The sequence below is a fragment of the Phalacrocorax carbo genome, chromosome 2, assembly GCF_963921805.1.
Source record: "Phalacrocorax carbo chromosome 2, bPhaCar2.1, whole genome shotgun sequence".
Lineage (NCBI taxonomy): Eukaryota > Metazoa > Chordata > Aves > Suliformes > Phalacrocoracidae > Phalacrocorax > Phalacrocorax carbo.
The window spans coordinates 50,704,339-50,724,383 of NC_087514.1; the positions used below are offsets into that span (position 1 = coordinate 50,704,339).

A 20,045-nucleotide genomic window follows, 5' to 3' on the forward strand; every position below is an offset into this window, starting at 1 on the left:
CTTGCCTGTCCCACGGCGAGGAGTGAAGTGGCCCTGCAATTGCAGCATGTATCCATATTGCACCTATTCATCCTTTATTGTATGAGGAGCTTGGAGCAGAGGATTGCAAAGCCCTCTGTACAAGGAAGCTACTCCAAACAGAACGTCACTATTAATTTTTCCTAGAGTCATCGTTCCTGCTGTTTAAATCCAGTCCTGTGCTCACTAAAAGTGTTCAAGTTTCTACAACAGAAACAGCTCACAAAAAACCCAAACGCTCCATATCTACTTCTTTAAGTATCTCAGAAGAACACAAGTTAAATTGATTACATCAAAACTGAAATAAGAAGGTGTGGAAGAACCAAGTCAAAGGCAAATGTAAGTTTAAAAAGGAAAAGTTAATAGCATGATTAATCTCTCTGTTTATCCACATGAGAGTGTGAGGATGCAGGCAGCTTCAGCCATCAGATGGAAGAAATCTTTACCTTTATCTCCTCTCCCCAGTGCAAGGGTAGTATAGTAGATGACTATAGCTTTTATATCCTAAAGATCTCCATGCAGAGATCACAAGCATAGGGATGGCAAGCTACTGTTCCAAAATAAAATACCCATTACTGTTCTTAGACACAAAGCATATGTTGTTCCCATTCTAAGCAAAACAGAAAATGTATTAAGAGAGGCCTCTGGGTTTTCACCTTTAGCCCCAACATTACCCATCAGTAGTGAGAAGGAAGAGAAAAAAGATCAGAGCTGTGAGTAGTTTTCAGTTGCTGATACAGAAGAACAGCAGTAGGATGAATTTGTAAGTCAGACTGTTGGTTACTGTTGACAGCGAATATATTCCCCAATCCTTCAAACACCCTCAAGGTCAAGAACATACATCTAGCATGGTTTTTTTTGAATGACTGATCCTGCTCATTTTCCAAGTCCTTGGTCAACCACTACAGCCCAGTCTCCTTCAACCTCTTGTTCACAAAATAAAAGGTATGTACAAGCCAGACTTCTTCCCAATTTCTCCTCCGTGTTACAAGAACAGAATATTTTAGCTGTAGAAGGAAGCTGTTCTCTTTCCATCACACGTGCTTATCCAGAACTCTCCAAGAACAGAGGAAGAAATGTATCTAGGAGAAGTCTCATCCTTCACAGGTAGCAAGAGCCTCTTCAGAAGAGTCCTACAACATTTTTCTCCGGAAAAAAATAAGCAAGACCTAGGAAATAAGACAAAAACACACTACCTAAAAATAATGAGGCATTTCCAACCACTGTCTATTTACAGTTGCATCAGTGGAACCTGTCTACCAAATTCAATTAGAGAACAGAGGTTTTCAAGCTATGATCTTCCTTCAGCTTTTAATGAGGGGGGTAAAAAAGGTAGAGCTGAAAAACAGCTTGACTAGTGCAGACAGATCATTTTCCCCTCAACAACATCCCAAGCATACTTTTTTTCCTCTAAGGAATCAGGAAACCCAAACAGGAGAGAGCATTAGGAAGTCTCCATCTCCCAGAAAAGCATTACCCAGAGTTGAAGGAGCTGTGTGATTAGGGTACAAAAGCACTGGAAATGGCTCTCTGAACTATTCATTTTGTTCATTGTTCATGCGCTTTCTACTGTAGTGAGAGAAGATGAGCTGACACACGCTGGCAAAAGTATAATTAAATTATGCATTTAAAAAAAAGACATTTATCATGAGAACAAAAGTTACCAACGCAGTGAAAACCAGGTTAGAGTTAGAAATAACAAGAATGCATCCATACCTTCTTCAGTTCTCTCTCTGTCACTTATTCTTATTCCACTGCACTATAAAGCTTGCCACCTACCTGTATTACAGCAGGTGTCTGAACAGTAGAAGCCACAGCATTTGTTGTTTGAGCTAATGGTTTCACAGGAGTAGCTGCTACTTTCTTTAGTAACTGGGTGCCAGAATTCTTAAATTAAAAAAAAAATTAAACACGTGCAGAGAACAGTTGTTAGACAAGTCAATGAGAAAACATGCACTGAAGTTAGTACCTGCTCTTCTCTAATAGAAACCAAGACACCCACTCTTACAGTAACAACACAGGTGTCATTATAGCCCATATAGTTTAAACACTGTTCAACAAAGCAATTTGTCTACCAGTTTAATACTCAAGAATAGATTCAGAGACGTTTAGATGCAATGCCTAATCAGAACAAAGCATTTAAAGGATGAGCATGTTGGTAAGACCTATGCAGATGGTTACTTTTTTTTATACCCACTCTTCCTCTTGCATGCTGAACTACATTACAACAGATGGAAACAAAAAGCCAAAGAGCTGGGAAGCAACATCCTGGGGACATAGGAAAACCCCTAGAAAATCCATGGGAAAATACTTCACTCAGCTTCAGAGAAGCATCCCACCAGAGGATCACAAGGTTGCAGTACTAGCAGTAACCACTTAGGTAGGTTTTTGGTTGGTTTTGGTTTTTTTCTTACAATCCTTTACATCATCATCAGGCAGGAATTCCTTAATTTGAACTTTACCACATGTAACAGCTAGCAGGTTTTTTTCAAACTGAGAAAGCAAAGCACATAGTGGTGTTTATGTACAAAACCAAATACTATTATGCTGTTCAGAAAGCATTCAAATGCATATTTGAACACATTTCAAACGATCCCTAAGTTATTTGCAAACCCTGCTATAACTACATCACATACAGCAAAGTCTAACTAAAGCTATGAGAGAGGTTACCTGTACGGCACATATTTTGATTGTGGGTGTGCTGGTCAGCAGAGACGGTCTCACACTCGTGTTATTTTGTGGCTGACTTTGTGCTCGTGCTATTGCTTGTTGAGATACTAGCATTAGTTGGCCATTACTGCTTCTGATAAGAACAGTTCCTGTTGGAGAAAAACATCCAGACTGTTAGAAATAAAGTGCTATTATGGCTTTTCTATGCTCCTGTGGAAGAAATAACTAGACCACATTGGTAAGATAATGGAATATTTAGTTTCTTACTCCAAGGAACAGCAGCCAAGAAATGTAAGAGCTAAGCGTACATCAGCTTTACTCTGCATTTTAAGCCAGAAAACAATTCCTGAAGTCAAGAGAAAAACACCTCTAGATAGCCACATCTAAACACTATGTGTATACAAGATGCAAACTGCAAAGCAGTTCATCATTTGAGTCAAAAATATTCTGGACATTAAAAAGACAGACACACCGCACACACCCTCTGGGATTGCTTTAACAGTAACTTCTTTAAGCAGTTCTTTCAGCCTGCAAAATTCATCACCACTGTCACACTTGACTGCCTCTACACATTCTCACTTTCTGAACAATTAGGCACACCCTTACAGGTGAAGATACGGTTTAGAGAAAACCTGCAATGGGAACTGAAGCCTGATCACAAGTTCACCTGCCTGTATCGAGACCATCCCCCTTGGTCAGAGGGCAGTGGTCTCCAATGAAAAGCCAAGGCCACTCAGTCATTTGCAGCTGTCCCTCTGTCCAAGGGACTGTCCATAAGTATTAAAGTGTATGGTTTTAATCAAAACAGCTTATGGCCAAATAGGGAGATTCCAATGGGAAAGAAGAGGGGGGAAAAAAAGGCGAGGGGAGCAGGGGGAAGGAGGGAGGGGGGAGGCAGAGAGACTCTCTGCATTGTTTCCTTGCTTTTTTGTTTCCTTTTCGCACCTACAGCAAAGTCAGCCCACCACCATTCAACTCCTAGCACCTTCCTCCCACCCCATCAGCTATAACGACAAATAATTAAACAGTTAACAAACAATGAGTATTTTTTTCTAAAGCTTTCAAACGAAAATCACCCTAAGGGAATGAGTCAGATGCCACATCACAGTCCCATCTTCCTTGCTTTTGGAAATCATTCAGCTACCTACCAATGCCTCCTCCTCCCCGGCCCCTTAGGGCGAGGCTCTGGGAAATCCAGATGTTCCATCAGGGTCACAAATACAAAACGCCAGCTGGATCCCTGGTCTCAACGGCTTCAGATCCTCCAGAAGGGCTGCAGAGCACCCTGCTTTTGCTGGTGCCTCACCTCCTTTACTTGCAACAGCAGCTGCTGCAGAGTCCACCACTAAAAGCACCATCCTCACTTCACAAAGGCCTTTCACATAAAAGAAAGGGGGAAGGTACAGGAGAACACCAGATATGTAAATAAGAGTACCTCAACATTTTTGGAGGGCTGCATTTAACTTTCTTGCAAGGTGTCCAATATCTGAAGAATCCCAGATCTATGCACACTTGTGATCTTTCCTAGCATAAAACAAGCCCACATCAATGGAATAGTCTTTTTACTACCTGGTTAGTCTGAAAGCTGTCAAAATACTGCTGTACAATACAGCCTAAAACACTTTTCTGTCTGAGTTTAAATGAATACAACAGGAAAGGCCACAAGCTCCATGAGTTGGGTTTTGTTTCAATAAAAAAAAGAAAAAAAATCAAGCTATAACCACATGCTTAGAAACAGCTTTTCATCCTCAACATCTAAAAGTGGAAGAGGATATTGCAAGACAACACAAAATTTGGTATAAAATTCTGTAACATCAACATATTGTCATTTACATAGTGCACACAAACTGAGACTGCACGAGTACCATCTAGAGTGATTCCCTCCTTTCTCAAGCAGCCTTTACTAGATGGGGCAGATGCACAAAACAGTTGCATAACCAGAAAAATACTGTTACTCCATCTGACAACTCAGCTTTCTCCTCCTCCACTGAAGCCTTGACTAGTTATATTTAGGTACAGATGGATCTTTCAATTTAATCAATGAATACCCAGAATCATAGAAAACATATCAGATTTCTAATTTTCTTTTCATGCCATCATGCCATCTTGTTTAGACAGTGATTCATGGCATAAAATTTATCATCAGTCAAAAAAAAGGCACTTTTTTCCTTGTTCACATCACACGCTTATGCAGATTCTGGGGGAAGAGAGAAAGCTGATGATACCACACATTTTGATAGCGATAGCATTTCTCTCTGCTCTAGGTCTACACTCAGGAAGGTAGAAGTATTGCTATTGGGGGTTTTAGGCTCTTCTTTTCTAAGCTTGCTTAAAAACATCATTACTAGCTCTACTCTTTACGAAGGCACGTATAAATACATAATTTAATCCCTTTAGATATTTGGAATGTGTTAAGTGTTTTGTTTTTACATATTTGGCTATTTTGTCACTGCTTATTACATTTGCTTTTTAAGCCAAACTGTCTCTACTTCTCTGAATCATACTGCATGCCAGAAGCAGCACCATTACTAGTCAACTCTATTATAGGGTTAGGGGTTTTTTTGCACTACTGTTCCAAAGTTTCAGTTAGCATTTGCCAGAGGAGTATCCCATCCTCCAGTCACCTGAATGGGGACAGCTTCCAGCAGACTTCACTTGACAGAAAATTAACTCAAGAGCAACACAGCTAGCAAGCTTATGCAAACACAATACAGCTCATAGGCAAATTCATTAATATCTAAAATAAAGTAAACAAAAAACAACTACCACAAATATTAACAAGTCCCAGTAGCCCCTTTACATTGACCATAACTGCAATGATCCCCAACAGCACTGTACCCTGAAGCATACTTTCCTGCTAGCAACAGATTAGTCAATACAAAAACATCCATGCTTCATCAGAACAAATAACTTTAAGTTTATTCTTGGTGAAAGCATCCACAGAAGTAGTTGCTTACGGCCACTCCAGTGGTCATAGCCTTGACTGGAATATACAACTAAGATGATGCCTGTTTATTACCACGTAAGTTATGGTAAAAACCCTGCTCCACTTGGTACAAGCATTAATTTCCCTATATTTGTTCTATTTGGCAGAATTTTTAATATGGTGGTATGGTAGCCTTTTCATGGCAGTAGCTCTTCTCAACAGCTAGCAAAACTAGAACTACAAAACCAATACTATGGTAATCTACTAATTACTGCTTTTGTAGGCTTCATACTGTAAATGCCTGATGCTTGCACAAATAAAGCTGAAGGCAAATTTGAAACGACTGTCATAGCTACAGATCCATACAGTGAAGAGCCACAAGACATCAGTTCAGGCATGAAACACACAGTTCTGGGCAGTTCCCACCTAATGTTGCCAAGTGACAGTAAGCTGACACAGGGATTGCGTGAAACAGTTTGAAAGCTGTTGAGAAGGGCATTTGTTTTTTACTTCTGGTTGCTGTAATTTACTTATACTTTGTGACAACTTAAAAATATCCCCAATCTTTTGATGCTCCCTTTCTGCCTTGAAACAAAAGGAACAACTGAACACTAAAGTCGATTGTGTGGGCTCCAAGAGGAGGCACCGGTGCCTTCCGCCTGAAGAAAAGGTTCCATGGCACTCAAAACCAATTTCTGAAGTCTCATACACCACACTTGTACAGCTGCACAAGTGTGAAAAAAGGCAACAGCAGGTGATGGTAACCTTGGTGGTTCTCAATAGAAAGGTCATATAAACATACTCGTGCAGCTACCAAGAAGCTACTATCAGATATGAAGAGAAAGTAAGTGCAAGAATCTACATTCTTCGCTTGGTGGGGCAGGAATAGGGAAGATCAAGAGCTGTTTTCACATTCACTGGAAGGCAATTTTTGCCAGACTAAACATGAAAACAGATCAGGTCTTGTCGTCATTTCAAGTCCCCAGGGAAACAGGCAGCAAGGGGGAACCTCCGAACAGCTGAAACATTGAAGTTTCAGCTAACACCACTCAGTACAGCATTTAAAACCAGAAAAGATATCTGCAACCTCTGACCAAAATATCTGCATCAACTGCAGTTACTGAACAGCAATCAGGCATATTCGTAATGCCAAAGGTGCCCTCTTTTGGGCAGCACTTCCAAGAAAGCAGCGTTTACAGGATACACAGTTTGATAGTTTTACTGAAGTTGTTTCAGAGAACAGGAAAGACTTTCTCACCTCTCATGCAGTTTGATAGTAAGGCACAATCCCTTTGGGGCTACAAGGCTGTTCCTATTTTCAGATCACGAAGAGAAAACTTAAGTGACCAGTTACCAGCAGGGATTAGTTCTTACATGCTTCACTGGAGGACCCAGGTGTCTCTCACAGATTAACAAACAGCCCTTTTACAATGAACTGAGACTTCTGTCTCTAGATATTCTGCCTGTCCTGCCAAAAACATCCTTTGGAAAGTTATTTATTTTTCTTGACTGCCAGAGAAGGCAGTTAAAAGAAAATCAGCTATTTCAGCCCTTCGCTACCTACACACCTTCCTTCAGCTGCAATCCTGCAGGAAGGCTGGAGGGGAAGGAACCAACAAGAGAAACCCAGCTCAGTTTCCTCCAAAGCTACATAGAAGGAGCCATGCTATAGCTTCTCACCTTGAAGAGGTCTCATTGCAATCTATACCCTTTCTCTCCTGTAACCTGCCTTTCCTGGAACAGGGGCTCCAGGAACCACGTCTCCTGAAAGAGCACTCAGCATCGCTCCTGCAAAGCTCAGGCAGCCACCACCCAGAACAACCTCCACGCAGGCATGGCAGCAGTGCATGCTGTGGAAAATCAGAGGCCTCCTATTAAATTTCCATTTGCTGCTCAAACCTGAGATACCACCGCTGGAAATTTTTGCTGTCCCAGTACCACCAGCCACTAGCTTTTTCTGAACTTGCTTGTAACGCACTTCAAATTTTCTAAGCTGTAGCTGTGTTTAGCATCCAACCCAGGAATGAAGAAACACAAGTTAACAGGAGGAGCAGCTTCCAGATACCTATTCATTGTAACTACAGACAGAGAACCAAAAACTCAGAGACATGAAAAGATGCTGTCGGATCACGGCAGAGATTTGTTTATGCCACTGTAGATAAGGCCACCTGCATGGGCTTCACTGTATTTCAAGGAATAGTGTTAAGGAAACTACGCTGTCATTAGCATAAAGTTGTGATGCCAACCGAAGCTCAGGGTTTCGTCCAGCAGCACTGAACCAGTGTATGCTAAAAGCACCCCACCATAAGGGCAACTTCCACTGTTAAATTTCTACCACATGAGACAAGACAAGAAGGAATTTTCTGATATGAACCAGCTCCACCAGATGAACCAGGTGTGCTCTGGTGGAGATACACTATATGCTGTTACATGTGAAGTTGGAGTTGAGTTAAGCTACCACTTTGATTACATGGTTTCCAACACAACTGCTCAACAGAAGAGCTCTTCGGAACTGCTGGCTGGGAAACAACATGAAGAAATGAAATATCTTGCTCCTAAAATAAAATAGAAGCAAGAACCAAATGCATTAGACCCAACTCATTTAAGAGAACACAAGTTACAAAAGCTACTTTCAAAGAAGGGTAAGTTTAGCTTATTTCAAAATAAGTGGTGCCTGCACATGTATGTTGCCAACCTTAGTAAAGTTCACTTTAACAACAAATACAAGGCTAAATGAGACTTTCGGGTCCCAAATCAGTAAGTGAACAGTTAAACAACAAAAATGTTTTAGAACAACAGTAATGTTTCAGTGCTCTCTCTTCCTAAACAAATCTCATTCCTTCGCTGAACTACTCAAAACAAAGAGATAGCTGTTAAGGCAGTTACAAGGTAAAACGAAGCTTTAAAGGGGATGTTTTTAATAGGAAACTAAATGGCAACTAGAAAGGAATATTGGTTTTAAGTTTCTTAGCCTGACTATTTAGGATGACCCAAAATTCAGAAAATAAAGGACCAAATACTGCTAATCCATGCAACAGCTTTGAAAATAGTTTTTCTCTCTAAAGGCATCCTTTAAAAAAAAAAACAACACCAAACCAAAACCAACAAAACCCAACAATGCATTTTTTTTCTTGTGCAACCCCATTTATCGAGCTCCACAGAACATGGCCCTTAAATGTTACAAAAACACATTACAGGACTGAATAAGACAGACCCAGAACATACATTTATTAAAGACATTGACTGTTCAGCCAGTGATCATACCAAGGTGCATTATGTTGCAGACTGGCTGTAAAAAAACTGCTGAAGAGGCATAAAGTGTTAATGAAATAATGTGAAAGACACGATAGGCAAGTCTGATACTGAAGTGACTTAACTTTTACATGACTTACATAACCCTCCTAATATGTCAGGGCTGTATGTTTTCAGACTAAGTATGGACTGTACTGCATGCAGAACTACTTACTCCCCATGATACTCAGTTGGTATTTCAATTTTCCTAAATGTCTACTGCAGATTTCTGTACTGAAGATGAAGAAACAAAGACAACAGCCCAATCTGGAGGCAACATCTAAATGTGCTTCTCGCTGTCTTAGGAACAAAGCTACAATGAAGATCTGGTGCCCACCCAAGGTTACCTCACCACAAGCTCCCAATGATGAGCTCTAACTTCTATTCTTAAATCAAATACAATTGTCTCTGGACAACCGATCTTCCGGGGAGGCACAAAGACTGCCCTTTTGGGGCTTTTCTTGGGGAAAAAAATCCCTGATTGCTCTTAGATTTCCCAGACAAGCCAGGTAGAGGGCTCATCTACACCACATGGGTCAAGTTGAGTTGTTCAGCTTGTTCACTACATCCACAAAACATTTTACTCTATACCACAAATCATTCCAACATTCAGAAGTCAATTTTAGTTGATGCAAGAGTAATTCAATAATGATCAACCCATAATAAACACTGTTATGGCAGCAACCAGAATCACTCACCACATACCCAGGCCCTCAACCAATTCATTCTGTTCACATGTTGTTTCACTAAACAAATAATTACATGTCTCAGAAATCACCCTCTGCACCCTTTCCCTTCGTTCAACAGAAGTTTCTATACTAATGGGTCTTTATCATAGACTTATAGAAACATTAAGGTTGGAAAAGACCTCTAAGATCATCTAGTCTAACTGTTAACCCAACTCTACCATGTCTCCTAAACCATGCCCTGAAGTACCATGTCTACACATTTTTTGAACACCTCCAGGGATGGCAACTCCACCACCTCCCAGGGTGCCTCTTCCAATGCCTGACCACTCTCTCAGTAAAGGCATTTTTCCTAATATCCAATCCAAACCTCCTCTGGTACAACTTAAGGCCATTTCCTCTCACCCTGTCACTAATAACTTGGGAGAAGAAACCAACACCCACCTCACTGCAACCTCCTTTCAGGTAGTTGTAAAGAGAGGTAAGGTCTCCCCTCAGCCTCCTCTTCTCCAGGCTAAACAACCCCAGCTCCTTCAGCAGCTCCTCATAAGACTCGTTCTCCAGACCCTTCACCAGCCCTTCTCTGGACACGCTCCAGCACCTCAATGTCCTTCTTGTAGTGAGGGGCCCAAAACTGAACACAGTACTCAAGGTGCAGCCTCACCAGTGCCCAGTACAGGGGCACGATCACTTCCCTACTCCTGCTGGCCACACTATTCCTGATACAAGCCAGGATGCTGGTGGCCTTCTTGGCTACCTGGGCACACTGCTGGCTCATGTTCAGCCAGCTGCCAACCAGCACCCCTAGGTCGTCCTCCACCAGGCAGCTCTCCAGCTGCTCTTCCCCAAGCCTGTAGCGTTGCATGGGGTTTTTGTGATGCAAGTGCAGGACTTGGCACTTAGCCTTGTTAAACTTCATACAGTTGACCTTGGCCCATCGATCCAGCCTGTCCAGATCCCTCTGCAGAGCCTTCCTACCCTCAGGCAGATCAACACTCCCACCCAATTTGGTGTCATCTGCAAACTTACTGAGAGGGTGCACTCAATCCCCTTGTCCAGATAATTGATAAAGATGTTAAACAAGACTGGCCAAATACTGAGCCCTGAGGAACAGCACTTGTGACTGGCTGCCAACCGGATTTAGCTCCATTTATGAGAACTTTGTAGCAATGTCTCAGAACCAGTGACTTGCATGTAGATATTGCAGTGTCACAATCAAATGTCCGATTTTGAATTCCAGTGAAAGACACCTTGTTTTGCCCACAGATACAGAATTCATTAAATTCCAGGTCAGAAGAAAAGTTTAAAGGGCATAATCCCAATATGTTTTCCTGCTACAACAGAAAACAGAGAGGCTAAACAAAATACATTACAGTGTTATATGCACAAGTTCTTTAAAGAAGTTTATGGCATCTTTGCCAACTGCACAAACACCACACTGCAGATTCTTCTGGACATTGGCCTACAACTTTTAAGATTGCACCTGACTCAGATGTCTGAAGACATCTCACCTTTTCAAAGCCAGGGACTAGCCTTATTTGCAGACATCACTGTGCCATTGACAGCACTGTTTCACTAGCATTTGTTTCCCTGGTTGCCTGGGTTGCTGCGAGCAGCTTTTTAAACCTCCATGCACCCACAACTCTGTCACACTAACAGCTCGAGAGGCATACAGCCCCAGTGAAGGCTGCTGCCTCCACTAACTCCAACCTTTCTCTAGCAAGGTTCCGTGCTAACAGTGCGCACCAACTCCTGAGACACCCAGTACAGGCATAGCCTTTTCAAGCACAGGGAGCAAGGAAAGGGATGAAGATAACTGTTCTAGGCAGGATGGAGCAGAGTCTGATAGCCTATTGTTTCAAGTAGTCTGGAATAATGGACACCACCACGCATCTTTCTGAAGAATCTAAACAACGTCCCCTCTCCCTCCCTTCCTGCAGGGACTAGACACAAAGTGCTTAAAATGACAAAATCTGAAGCAGTTTCACACGGTGTTTAATCAGTAGGTCTTACCCAAGCTGTTGGAGGCTAGCTGCTCATCAATGCATTTTGGTGCCCAGATGGATATCTCTATTTAACAGACTAGCAATTGGGTCCCCATAGTGCTGATTCCTTTTCACAGAATACAGGTCTACGTTTTAGAGCTAAGAGTTCTCAACTCCATGCACAGCTGAGCTTCATTACTTGAGAATACATTCATATCCACACAATTTTACAGTTACGGTAGAACTCTTGTGCAAAAGTATAACTGTCTCAGTTGCAAGGTAGTACACCTTTTATTTATAACAAACAACAGATGTCCATACTAACCATCTAAAGAAAATCTGGACATTACATTGATTCTTGGAGGGGCTGTGAACAACTTACAGGTCATAAATGTTTTCTGGGCATAGTTCCAAGATGGCACTACTGTTTCCATTCAAATTTGAAGTCTATTTATTATACTTGAGTCCCAAGAGTTTTTGTTTTTATTGTGGGTAGGCATACAGGATTCCCAGCCAACCCCATGTTCTACAATGCAGAGTCTCATTTGATACCATGAGAACATCTAGCTTTTGTCCTTGGGCCACGTCTTTCAGCAACCGGGATCATTTCCCAGCTGCATTTCCCCATCTCTGTGGTTTGCAACTTTGCTACTTGAGGCTTTGTTGCTTTCCCACCCGAGTAATCGGACAGTTCCAGGGCTGTCTACAGATAAGATGATGGGACTTAAGAGTTCTCCATGACCCAAGTTACTTAACAAAGGAGCTTCAAGTACTTGCAGAGGACTCGGCCGTTGGCAGTGAAATAGTACCTCCAAGGAGCCAAAGCAACACTTCCTTACTCTCAAGACAACTCCTACTGCACTGAAAAAGGCACTGAATCTATACACCACACCCTCTTCTAGTTTGCTGTACACTCCTAGTATTCACTGGAGTCAAATTCTTTAAATAGCAATTTAAATGCTTGGCACATTGCAGCCATATATATACAGCGCACAGCTTTATAAGGACCAGAAGGTATGCCAATACCCTGCACCTACCATTTCTAGCACACTGTGAGCTATTAAGCTGTTACAGAGAAATCTGAAACTTACAGAATGTTGAACTGTAAATCTTTATTTTAAACCAAGAGATGCTAAAAACATAACTGGTGTCTTTGTACAGTTCTAATTAAGGACAAGATGAGCCCCCTTTAAATCTCTGTCTCCTTTAAATAAGAGGAGAATTAACTCAATTAATCCAGATTAATCTCACAATGGGATGCTTGTTTCCTTGGTGTTCACATGGGGACCAGCAGAAGGTTGAATTCCCCTTAAAAAATTCTTCTGAATGTATATATTCACCCCTCTGTTGGATGGATTTGCACTTACTTCAGAAAAGCAGGCAAAGGCTTAATACTGAATTTTAACACTGCCTATCACCTTGCTCTAAGTGGGATGGAGCAAACAATTCATGTAGAACACAGCAAAACCTTCATGGAGTTAACTTCTGTCTACATGGATACTGTGGAAACTGTCGCTGAAACTGTGTGGTATGTGTCAAGTGGCTAGTATGCAAGCCATATATAAAAGCGGTCTGAATACACTTACCCCCTTCAACACACACCATTGGCTGCCCCAAGCAAACTGCCTAGTAACACACCACCAAGCAGTCAGCTGGGCCTGGCTTCGAGGGCTCCACTTGAACCAGATGGCAACTGTCACTTGGCAAGCCACACATGAAAGTCTTCAGGTTTTGTGCCAACCAGGGCATGCTGTTTCACCCACTTTTTCATCTAGCCTGGTCATCCACACAAGGAACTTTGATTTCCCAGCAACTCCTAGGAGCAGCCAGTACTAACAAAGCTGTCTCCTCTGCCTCCACCAAACTGGAAGTGCATGCTAGAAGAGATCTGCAAACACAAGCTATGAAAACCAAGTGCCATCGTAACATCTTACTGAACTAAGAACAGTCAGATCAGTAAGATCACTGAGCTTCACAAGCTCCCCAGCCTTAACAGACCCTAGATTTCCTCCGTAGCAACAAGGATCTTCCATCTGCTGCCATCTTTACCTTGCTTCAGTTGTGATCAGAGACTATTTCCTCAAGACACTGGTGGAAAGATTCATTTCTAAAGGTGACCCAGGTGGCAGAACAGACCTTAATCCTGACAATTTGAATAGCAAGCCGCTTAGAAACATCTATTGTGATCTTTTCCACTTTGCAAGTTATATACTTTTTTCTTCTGAAACCATCATACTTTTCAGCTAAGTAGCTTCATGCAAAAAATTCCAAACAAAGTATTTGCCTTTGGGTTTTTGCCTAAGTGGTTAGGGAAGTACTAATTATTCATCTCTGATAGTTAACAGAAGCTTTGCAACTTACAGCAAGAGTCACATATACAACTGTAACATGGAATCCTACTCACTAAGCACAGCAGATTTCTACACACGGCATGACAAATATTTGGTTCTCTAAGATGACTTAAAAAAACCACCCTGGTATTGCAAACTACTCCAAATAACAACTCATGAGCTTACCTACTCTATCAGCATCTTTGGGAAAAGAATACTGAAATATAATTAGCATTTCTTCCAGCTGTCACTTGTGTGCAGATGATGCTATTTTTACTGCTACAAGCTGAAGGGTCCTTTAAATACTGCAAAAGCAACAGAAGTCAGACTAGCGTTCTCTCTCTTCTAAGGATTAAAAGAGAGTTTACTCATCACCAAACTATAGCTGTAATTCTTTGCAATACACTCCAACTGATTGTAAAATCTGAACAGCATTTAACATTAATTTTATTGAGCGTCATATTTCAGTGCTTCAGTATTCAGAATGCATCTGAGTTTTTTGTGAAGACAATAAATCTAAAAGTAAGCTTTATATCTTCTGCCAAGATTTAAATCTTAATTCCCACAGGGCCGTGCATTTAATGATATGAAAGCAGTGTTTGCTAGACACATTCAGTCCTGAAAGCAAAAGCAAGTCATACAGAGCAGCTGAAATTTCTACTGGTTACAGCGGAAGACATTTATTCACTGTTTAAGTTGACTTAGTTCCTCAAGCCTGCCAAAGCTTTGCTGGCGCCTCCTCAGGAAAAAAAGTTTACCAGTGTCGGCTAATGTGAAGAGAGAAGTTTGCAAAGAATCCATCCTGATAAACCTGCTGAAGAGAGGACACTATTGGGATATAAAAGGTTGCAAGCATGGATTATTTGGTCCCTACTGGTCATCCTACAGCACAAGTATTCTGCTCAGGCTTCATGAGATTATCAACATCCAGAAACTGCAGACTTTGGAGGAGCTTCTAGCTTTTTTTTGTCCCGTTGAAACCAGAAATCTTTAGATAGCCTCCTCCTACCCAAAGATAATATAGACTAAGAAGTATTTTAAAATCAGTGCTTCCTCCTGTTCCAGAGTGAAGGACCAGACGAAAATACAAAAATACCAAATTCCTCATGCAGTTTTACAACGAGAAATAACAACTAGAACATAAAGAGGGAGATTCAGAGTACTGTACTCGAGAGGTATTAGTACAACTTCAAAAGCAGAAGGCGGCAGCATCCAGATGTTTACCAGCCCTTAACTCTTCAGGTTACCTTAGTTTCTATACCAAATTAAGAGAAACCCCATGAGATCAGGCTCCATACCACCCCATAGCAGTTTTGGGATACCCACATCAGCGCTCTCCCTCCCACTCACAGGTGTCTGTACGCTGACTGCCTCTTGCCATGCAGCCCCTGGCCACTTGCCACAGTGGTTGTGCTTTTTGAATAGCTACCCATTATCAGCCTAGATAAGATGTAGGCAGTGGAAAACCTGCCAGGGACAAGCAAAAACATCCAAGCGAAGACAACTGAGCTGCAAACAGAAACCAAGAACCCGTCCCTGCCGCCATTCCCCTCCAAGTGAAGTACAAAGGAAACTATACAGTGGCCATGCCTTGCACCAGCTTACTAGTGCAAATTAAGGCAGACTCAGGGCAACTTCTCTCTGCTGACACCATACTTGCTCAGGCCCACCGGTGTTAGCAATAACGGAAAGTATAAAACAGAAATACACACGCAGAGGCAGCTGATGCTGCAGTGAAGAGCACTGGCAGCTGCTGCCATAGCCCTGTAACCAGCATCAGTGGCATCAGGTGAGCTTTTTGAAGGGCTTCCTGCTGTAAGCAGATCCTAAGGTAACAACAGAGGATCCCTAGCGTCTGGATGAGTTCTGTATTTTTTTGTCCCTCCACAAGAGCGGATACATCTGATAATTGTCCTTTCAACGCCTGCTTGTAATGAGCATTCCAGGGCCAGAGACAGAATGAAAGCCACAAGAACAGGCACAGAAGTGACAAAAAACTGAGTCCAAGAAAAGTAAAGACAAAAGAAAATCAAGGAACATTCTCCCTGTTATTTTATGCTCTTTTTCTACCCTCTGTTTCTCCAAAGCAGCGTGGGGCCCAAAGACACTACAGTGAGCTACAGACATTTGTAAACCTTGCCACTCCTTCCCCCTCTCAAGTCTTTAACTATTTCCTTCTGTTAACAGCACAGCCCAACCATTTTCCCCCCCAACATTAAGCTGAACTTAACCAAGGACACAATTTCTTGTTAAACAGATGGTCCACGACAGGAGAGGTTTGCAGTTCTGTGAGCGTCAGCACAGACGACACGACCAGCAGAGCTCAGGACCGAGGCAGTACTGCACTCGCCATGCTGGTCTGCTCCCTGACAGTCCCACGGAGCACGACGTGCAGAGCCTTCTGAAATGCTGCTAACGTGTTCTTGTCAACAAAGAGGGCCACCGAGGAAGGGTGCCTTTAGCAGATCGTACAAGTTCCCTCCATTTAGGAAGGCACAGCCCAACCATTCAGTCTAAGAGCTATTGCTATGCCAGGTCAAAATGCCACAACCAAACCTTCAAGGCAGAATCTGTCCAGCTGAAGGTGTGTAAAGGACACAGTCCCCAGCTGGAGTCCTACTGCGTGCTAAAACCCCCAGCAGTGGCCAGCCGTAAGCTGGGGGTGGACTCACACCTCCTGAGGATGAAGGAGGAAGGCCATGAGTACCAGCCCTGGTCTAACAGCTGGCTACTCAGCTGAAAACCAGCACTTGTAGAGGAAAACATAGGAAGGTGATGAAAAAAACTTGTTACGAACAAGTCTGGGCCCTGCAAGACCTGGAGAACTTACGAAGGTCAGTGATCTTTCCTGGCTAACCAGGTAAAGTGGCACTTGGCAGAGGGACAATTCATGGTCAGAGGTGAGGACTCATACCTGGTCACCTGCCTTTCCCACCTTGTGGCTTTATTCTGGGCAAGAGGAGGGGGAGGTAGAGATGGAAGAGAAAGAACAGCCTAAATCCATGACCCCCATGAACTCCACTGCCCTCCAAGCCACGGGGGCAAGCGCAGCCCTCCCGGTGCCCCTCCTTCCCCAGGCTGCAGCCCTGTAAAAGCACAGGAGCAATGCCTGCTCCAGGCCACAAGCACTTCACCAGTACTTCAGGACAACCAGTAAGGGCGGGGCTGTCCAGCCTTCCTCAGAACAAGCTGGTTCAAGTATCTCCCTTTGAAACTCAGGGAAAGGAGGCTTTTCTGTATGATTTTTCTTAGCAGGTGTTACAGGTTGAATGGTGTGATTTTAAAGCCAAGCACGTTCTCCCTTCTGTACTTTATCCTGTACGGCTAGATTTTGCAATTTATTTGAAATACAAACTCTTCAAGACTAAGAATTTGGTGATTTATTCCACTTTCTTTTTTAAGGATGCTAACACTTGTAGCTTTAATGCTATTCATCTTGCATTTAAATTCCTGAATTATTTCATTATTCATTAAAGATTGAATCCACATAGAAGATGGAGGTAGAATACTAACACTTTCTCAAACCAGAATGTATTTTTAAATCGTCCTTAGGACAATTATCTAGACAAGTTTCCCTGAAACATTGATCCATTTGAAATCTGACAACTTCTGTGCTCCAGAGGGAGCATTAAACTCCATACAATTACTTTTAATTTACAAAGCTGCATGGTACCAGCACCTGTAAGCATCCAATACAAAGTTTGCTTGCTTGTTTCTTGTCCCAGGAGCAAGGAAAACAAGCTGATGCAGCTGAAGGGTATCACTACTTTATTACATCTGCCTACTGTCACTATGCAAATTGGATGACATTCAGCAATACACCTTGATGTAATCAAACCCAAGCTACTAGGAAAAACAGAAGTTTTGCTAAGTCGTAGTTCCTAAACTACAAATAACTTGCAACAGCATTCACCTTCACGGAAAGATGTTAAACTGAAAGCCAATATACTCCATAAAGCCAAAATATTAGATGTAAAAGCTGAAGATCTGGGGGGCCATACTAAGACGAAAAATATATTTATGTTTCCATCATTGTTCATTTCAGAGGAAACTTGGCAAGAATTTAGACTTATCCTTGACTGCTGACTACCCAGACATTAAAGTATCATGTGACTGCTGGGAAATCTACAGAAATTTACACTGATGAAAGACAATTTTTTTTTAAATTACATTAGCATTATATGTTTCCTTGAGAGGTACATGTCTTTGATAAAAACATGGGGGGGAAGAGCACAGAAAGAAAGAAAAAAGGAAGAAAAATGCAAATATGTACCAGGAGCACAGGAATTAATGTAAAACCAGTCATCCTTTTAGGCAACGTCCTACCTGAGAGTAATTGCAACAGATGCTCCAACAAAGGAACTATCCTGGCAGGAAATAATCACAGCAACAACAGCAATAAAGTGATTACTTATCTTGGGGTCTTAATATAGTGAGACCAAGACCAGTGGAATCAAAGCCACTTTCTTTTTAAAAAAGCATTTAAATACAGCCTGACGGGAAGAGCAGAAAGTTTAGAACAGCACCTTCTTCCTCTTGTGAGAGAGGCTCAGGCAGGAGCCCGGGCTAACCCTCCCGCTGCGACCCAAAGCACCGAGCCACCTTCACCAGCACTACGCAATTCCTACATCAATACTTTCTTTGCCGCTACAAGAGGTGCATCCGTAAGCGTGTCTCTAAACTCTTTGCTTCCCACCTATGCTTTATAGAAAAAAAAAAAAAAATTTCAAAAGGCAACACGGAATGAAATGTCAACATTACTCTCCTCACGCAGGGTCATATTTTGTTTCAGTAGCGGCTCGCACCGGCCTGGCTGTAAGTGAAAACAATTCCTCCAGAGCAGCGGGCTCGGAGGGGAGCGAGAGCAGTGCGATGACTTGCACTGTAAGCGGGAGGTACTTTGCAGTCGCTAACCCACACCCACGCTTCCCCGCGAAACTCCTTCGTCCAAGTTCCACGAAAGCCTCAGTTAGTCCAGTTAGTCTTTTCAAGTCACAAATTATAATTTGGTCACCGGGGTGGCTCGGGGTTGTTTTTTTTTTTCCGGTTAGCCCTCCTGCTCCTCGCGCTCTCCAGCAAAATAAAAAGTTCCCTTAATCCAGAGACTTCCAGATGCATCCTCCAGATGCGCTGCGAGCATCCCAGGCGCTGCGAGCATCCCAGGCGCCGACTTACTTCACCCAGCCCCCCCCCCCCCCCGCCAGTCTTCACCGCCCCGCAAGACAGAAACACGCCCCGCTCCCCACAACTTCGGGGCAGGAAAGCAACTCGCCCCGAACTTTCGGCTCGCCCGTCAAACACGCGCACATACACACCGGCCCCCGCTGCGGCCCGTCCCGGCAGCACGGGCAGGGCCAGGGGCTCCCGACCGGCGCGACAGGACGCCGCAGCCCGAAGCTGGGGCGGCCGCCCACTCACCTGGGGGCAGCTGGAAGTTGGCCGGTAACTGGAGGGTGGCCGTGGGCGGCCCCTTGGGCGCCACCGGCCGCGGGGCCCCGGAGGCGGCCACCCGCGCCTTCGGGGTCCCCGCGGGGACTGCCGCCGGGCGCGGTGGTGGTGGCGGCGGTTGGGGGGCAGCGGGGGTCGGCGGGCCGCCGGGCACCTTGGCGACGGGGCCGCCCGGGTCGGGCGCCGGGCCCGCGGCGGCCGCCTGCTCCGGGTGCCCGCCGGGCATCAGCGTGACGGGGGCCGCCGCCGCCGCCGCCACCGGGGCGCTCATGGAGGAGGAGGCGGCGAGGGAACGGGGGGCGGCCGCGTCGCGTAGAACCCCGCGGCACCCCGCAGCATCGCGGGCGGGGGAGGCTCAGGCGCTGGCTCGGCCACCGGCTCGCCCGCCCAAACACATGGTGGCCCCGCTCCGCCAGCTCCCGGGCTCCGCGCACGTGGGCCCGGACGGTCCGGCCTCCCCTGCCGGCGGCGGGAGCGAGGGAGGGCGGGCGGGCGGGCGGAGGGCGGGCCCACGCTGCCGGCGCGCCCTACTGCGGCGGCGCCCAGCCCGGCCCGGCCGCACCTCAGAGCGCCGTGTTTATGGACCCACGCGGGCCCCCGCGCAGGCGCCGAGGCCTCGCTCTCCTTCCCGGGTGGGTTGCGGCCGGTGCTGAGGAGAAAGTTGGCGGCAGCTGAGCTGCTACGGGTTGGG

The 20,045-nt window shown here is 44.2% G+C and overlaps 1 protein-coding gene across 2 annotated transcripts in view; it reads right to left on the bottom strand.

The window, feature by feature from the left end:
• TAF4B (TATA-box binding protein associated factor 4b) overlaps positions 1 to 19,817 on the bottom strand; it is a 75,707-nt gene extending 55,890 nt beyond the window's left edge. For both annotated transcript variants that reach the window (XM_064442830.1, XM_064442829.1), the window contains exons 1-3: positions 19,325 to 19,817; positions 2,689 to 2,837; positions 1,798 to 1,905 (exon numbers count right to left, since the gene is read on the bottom strand). In XM_064442830.1, coding sequence (XP_064298900.1) covers positions 1,798 to 1,905; positions 2,689 to 2,837; positions 19,325 to 19,625 — 558 coding nt within the window. In that variant the 5' untranslated portion in view covers positions 19,626 to 19,817. The remainder of the gene's footprint in view (positions 1 to 1,797; positions 1,906 to 2,688; positions 2,838 to 19,324) is intronic.
• Between the last annotated feature and the right edge of the window lie 228 nt (positions 19,818 to 20,045).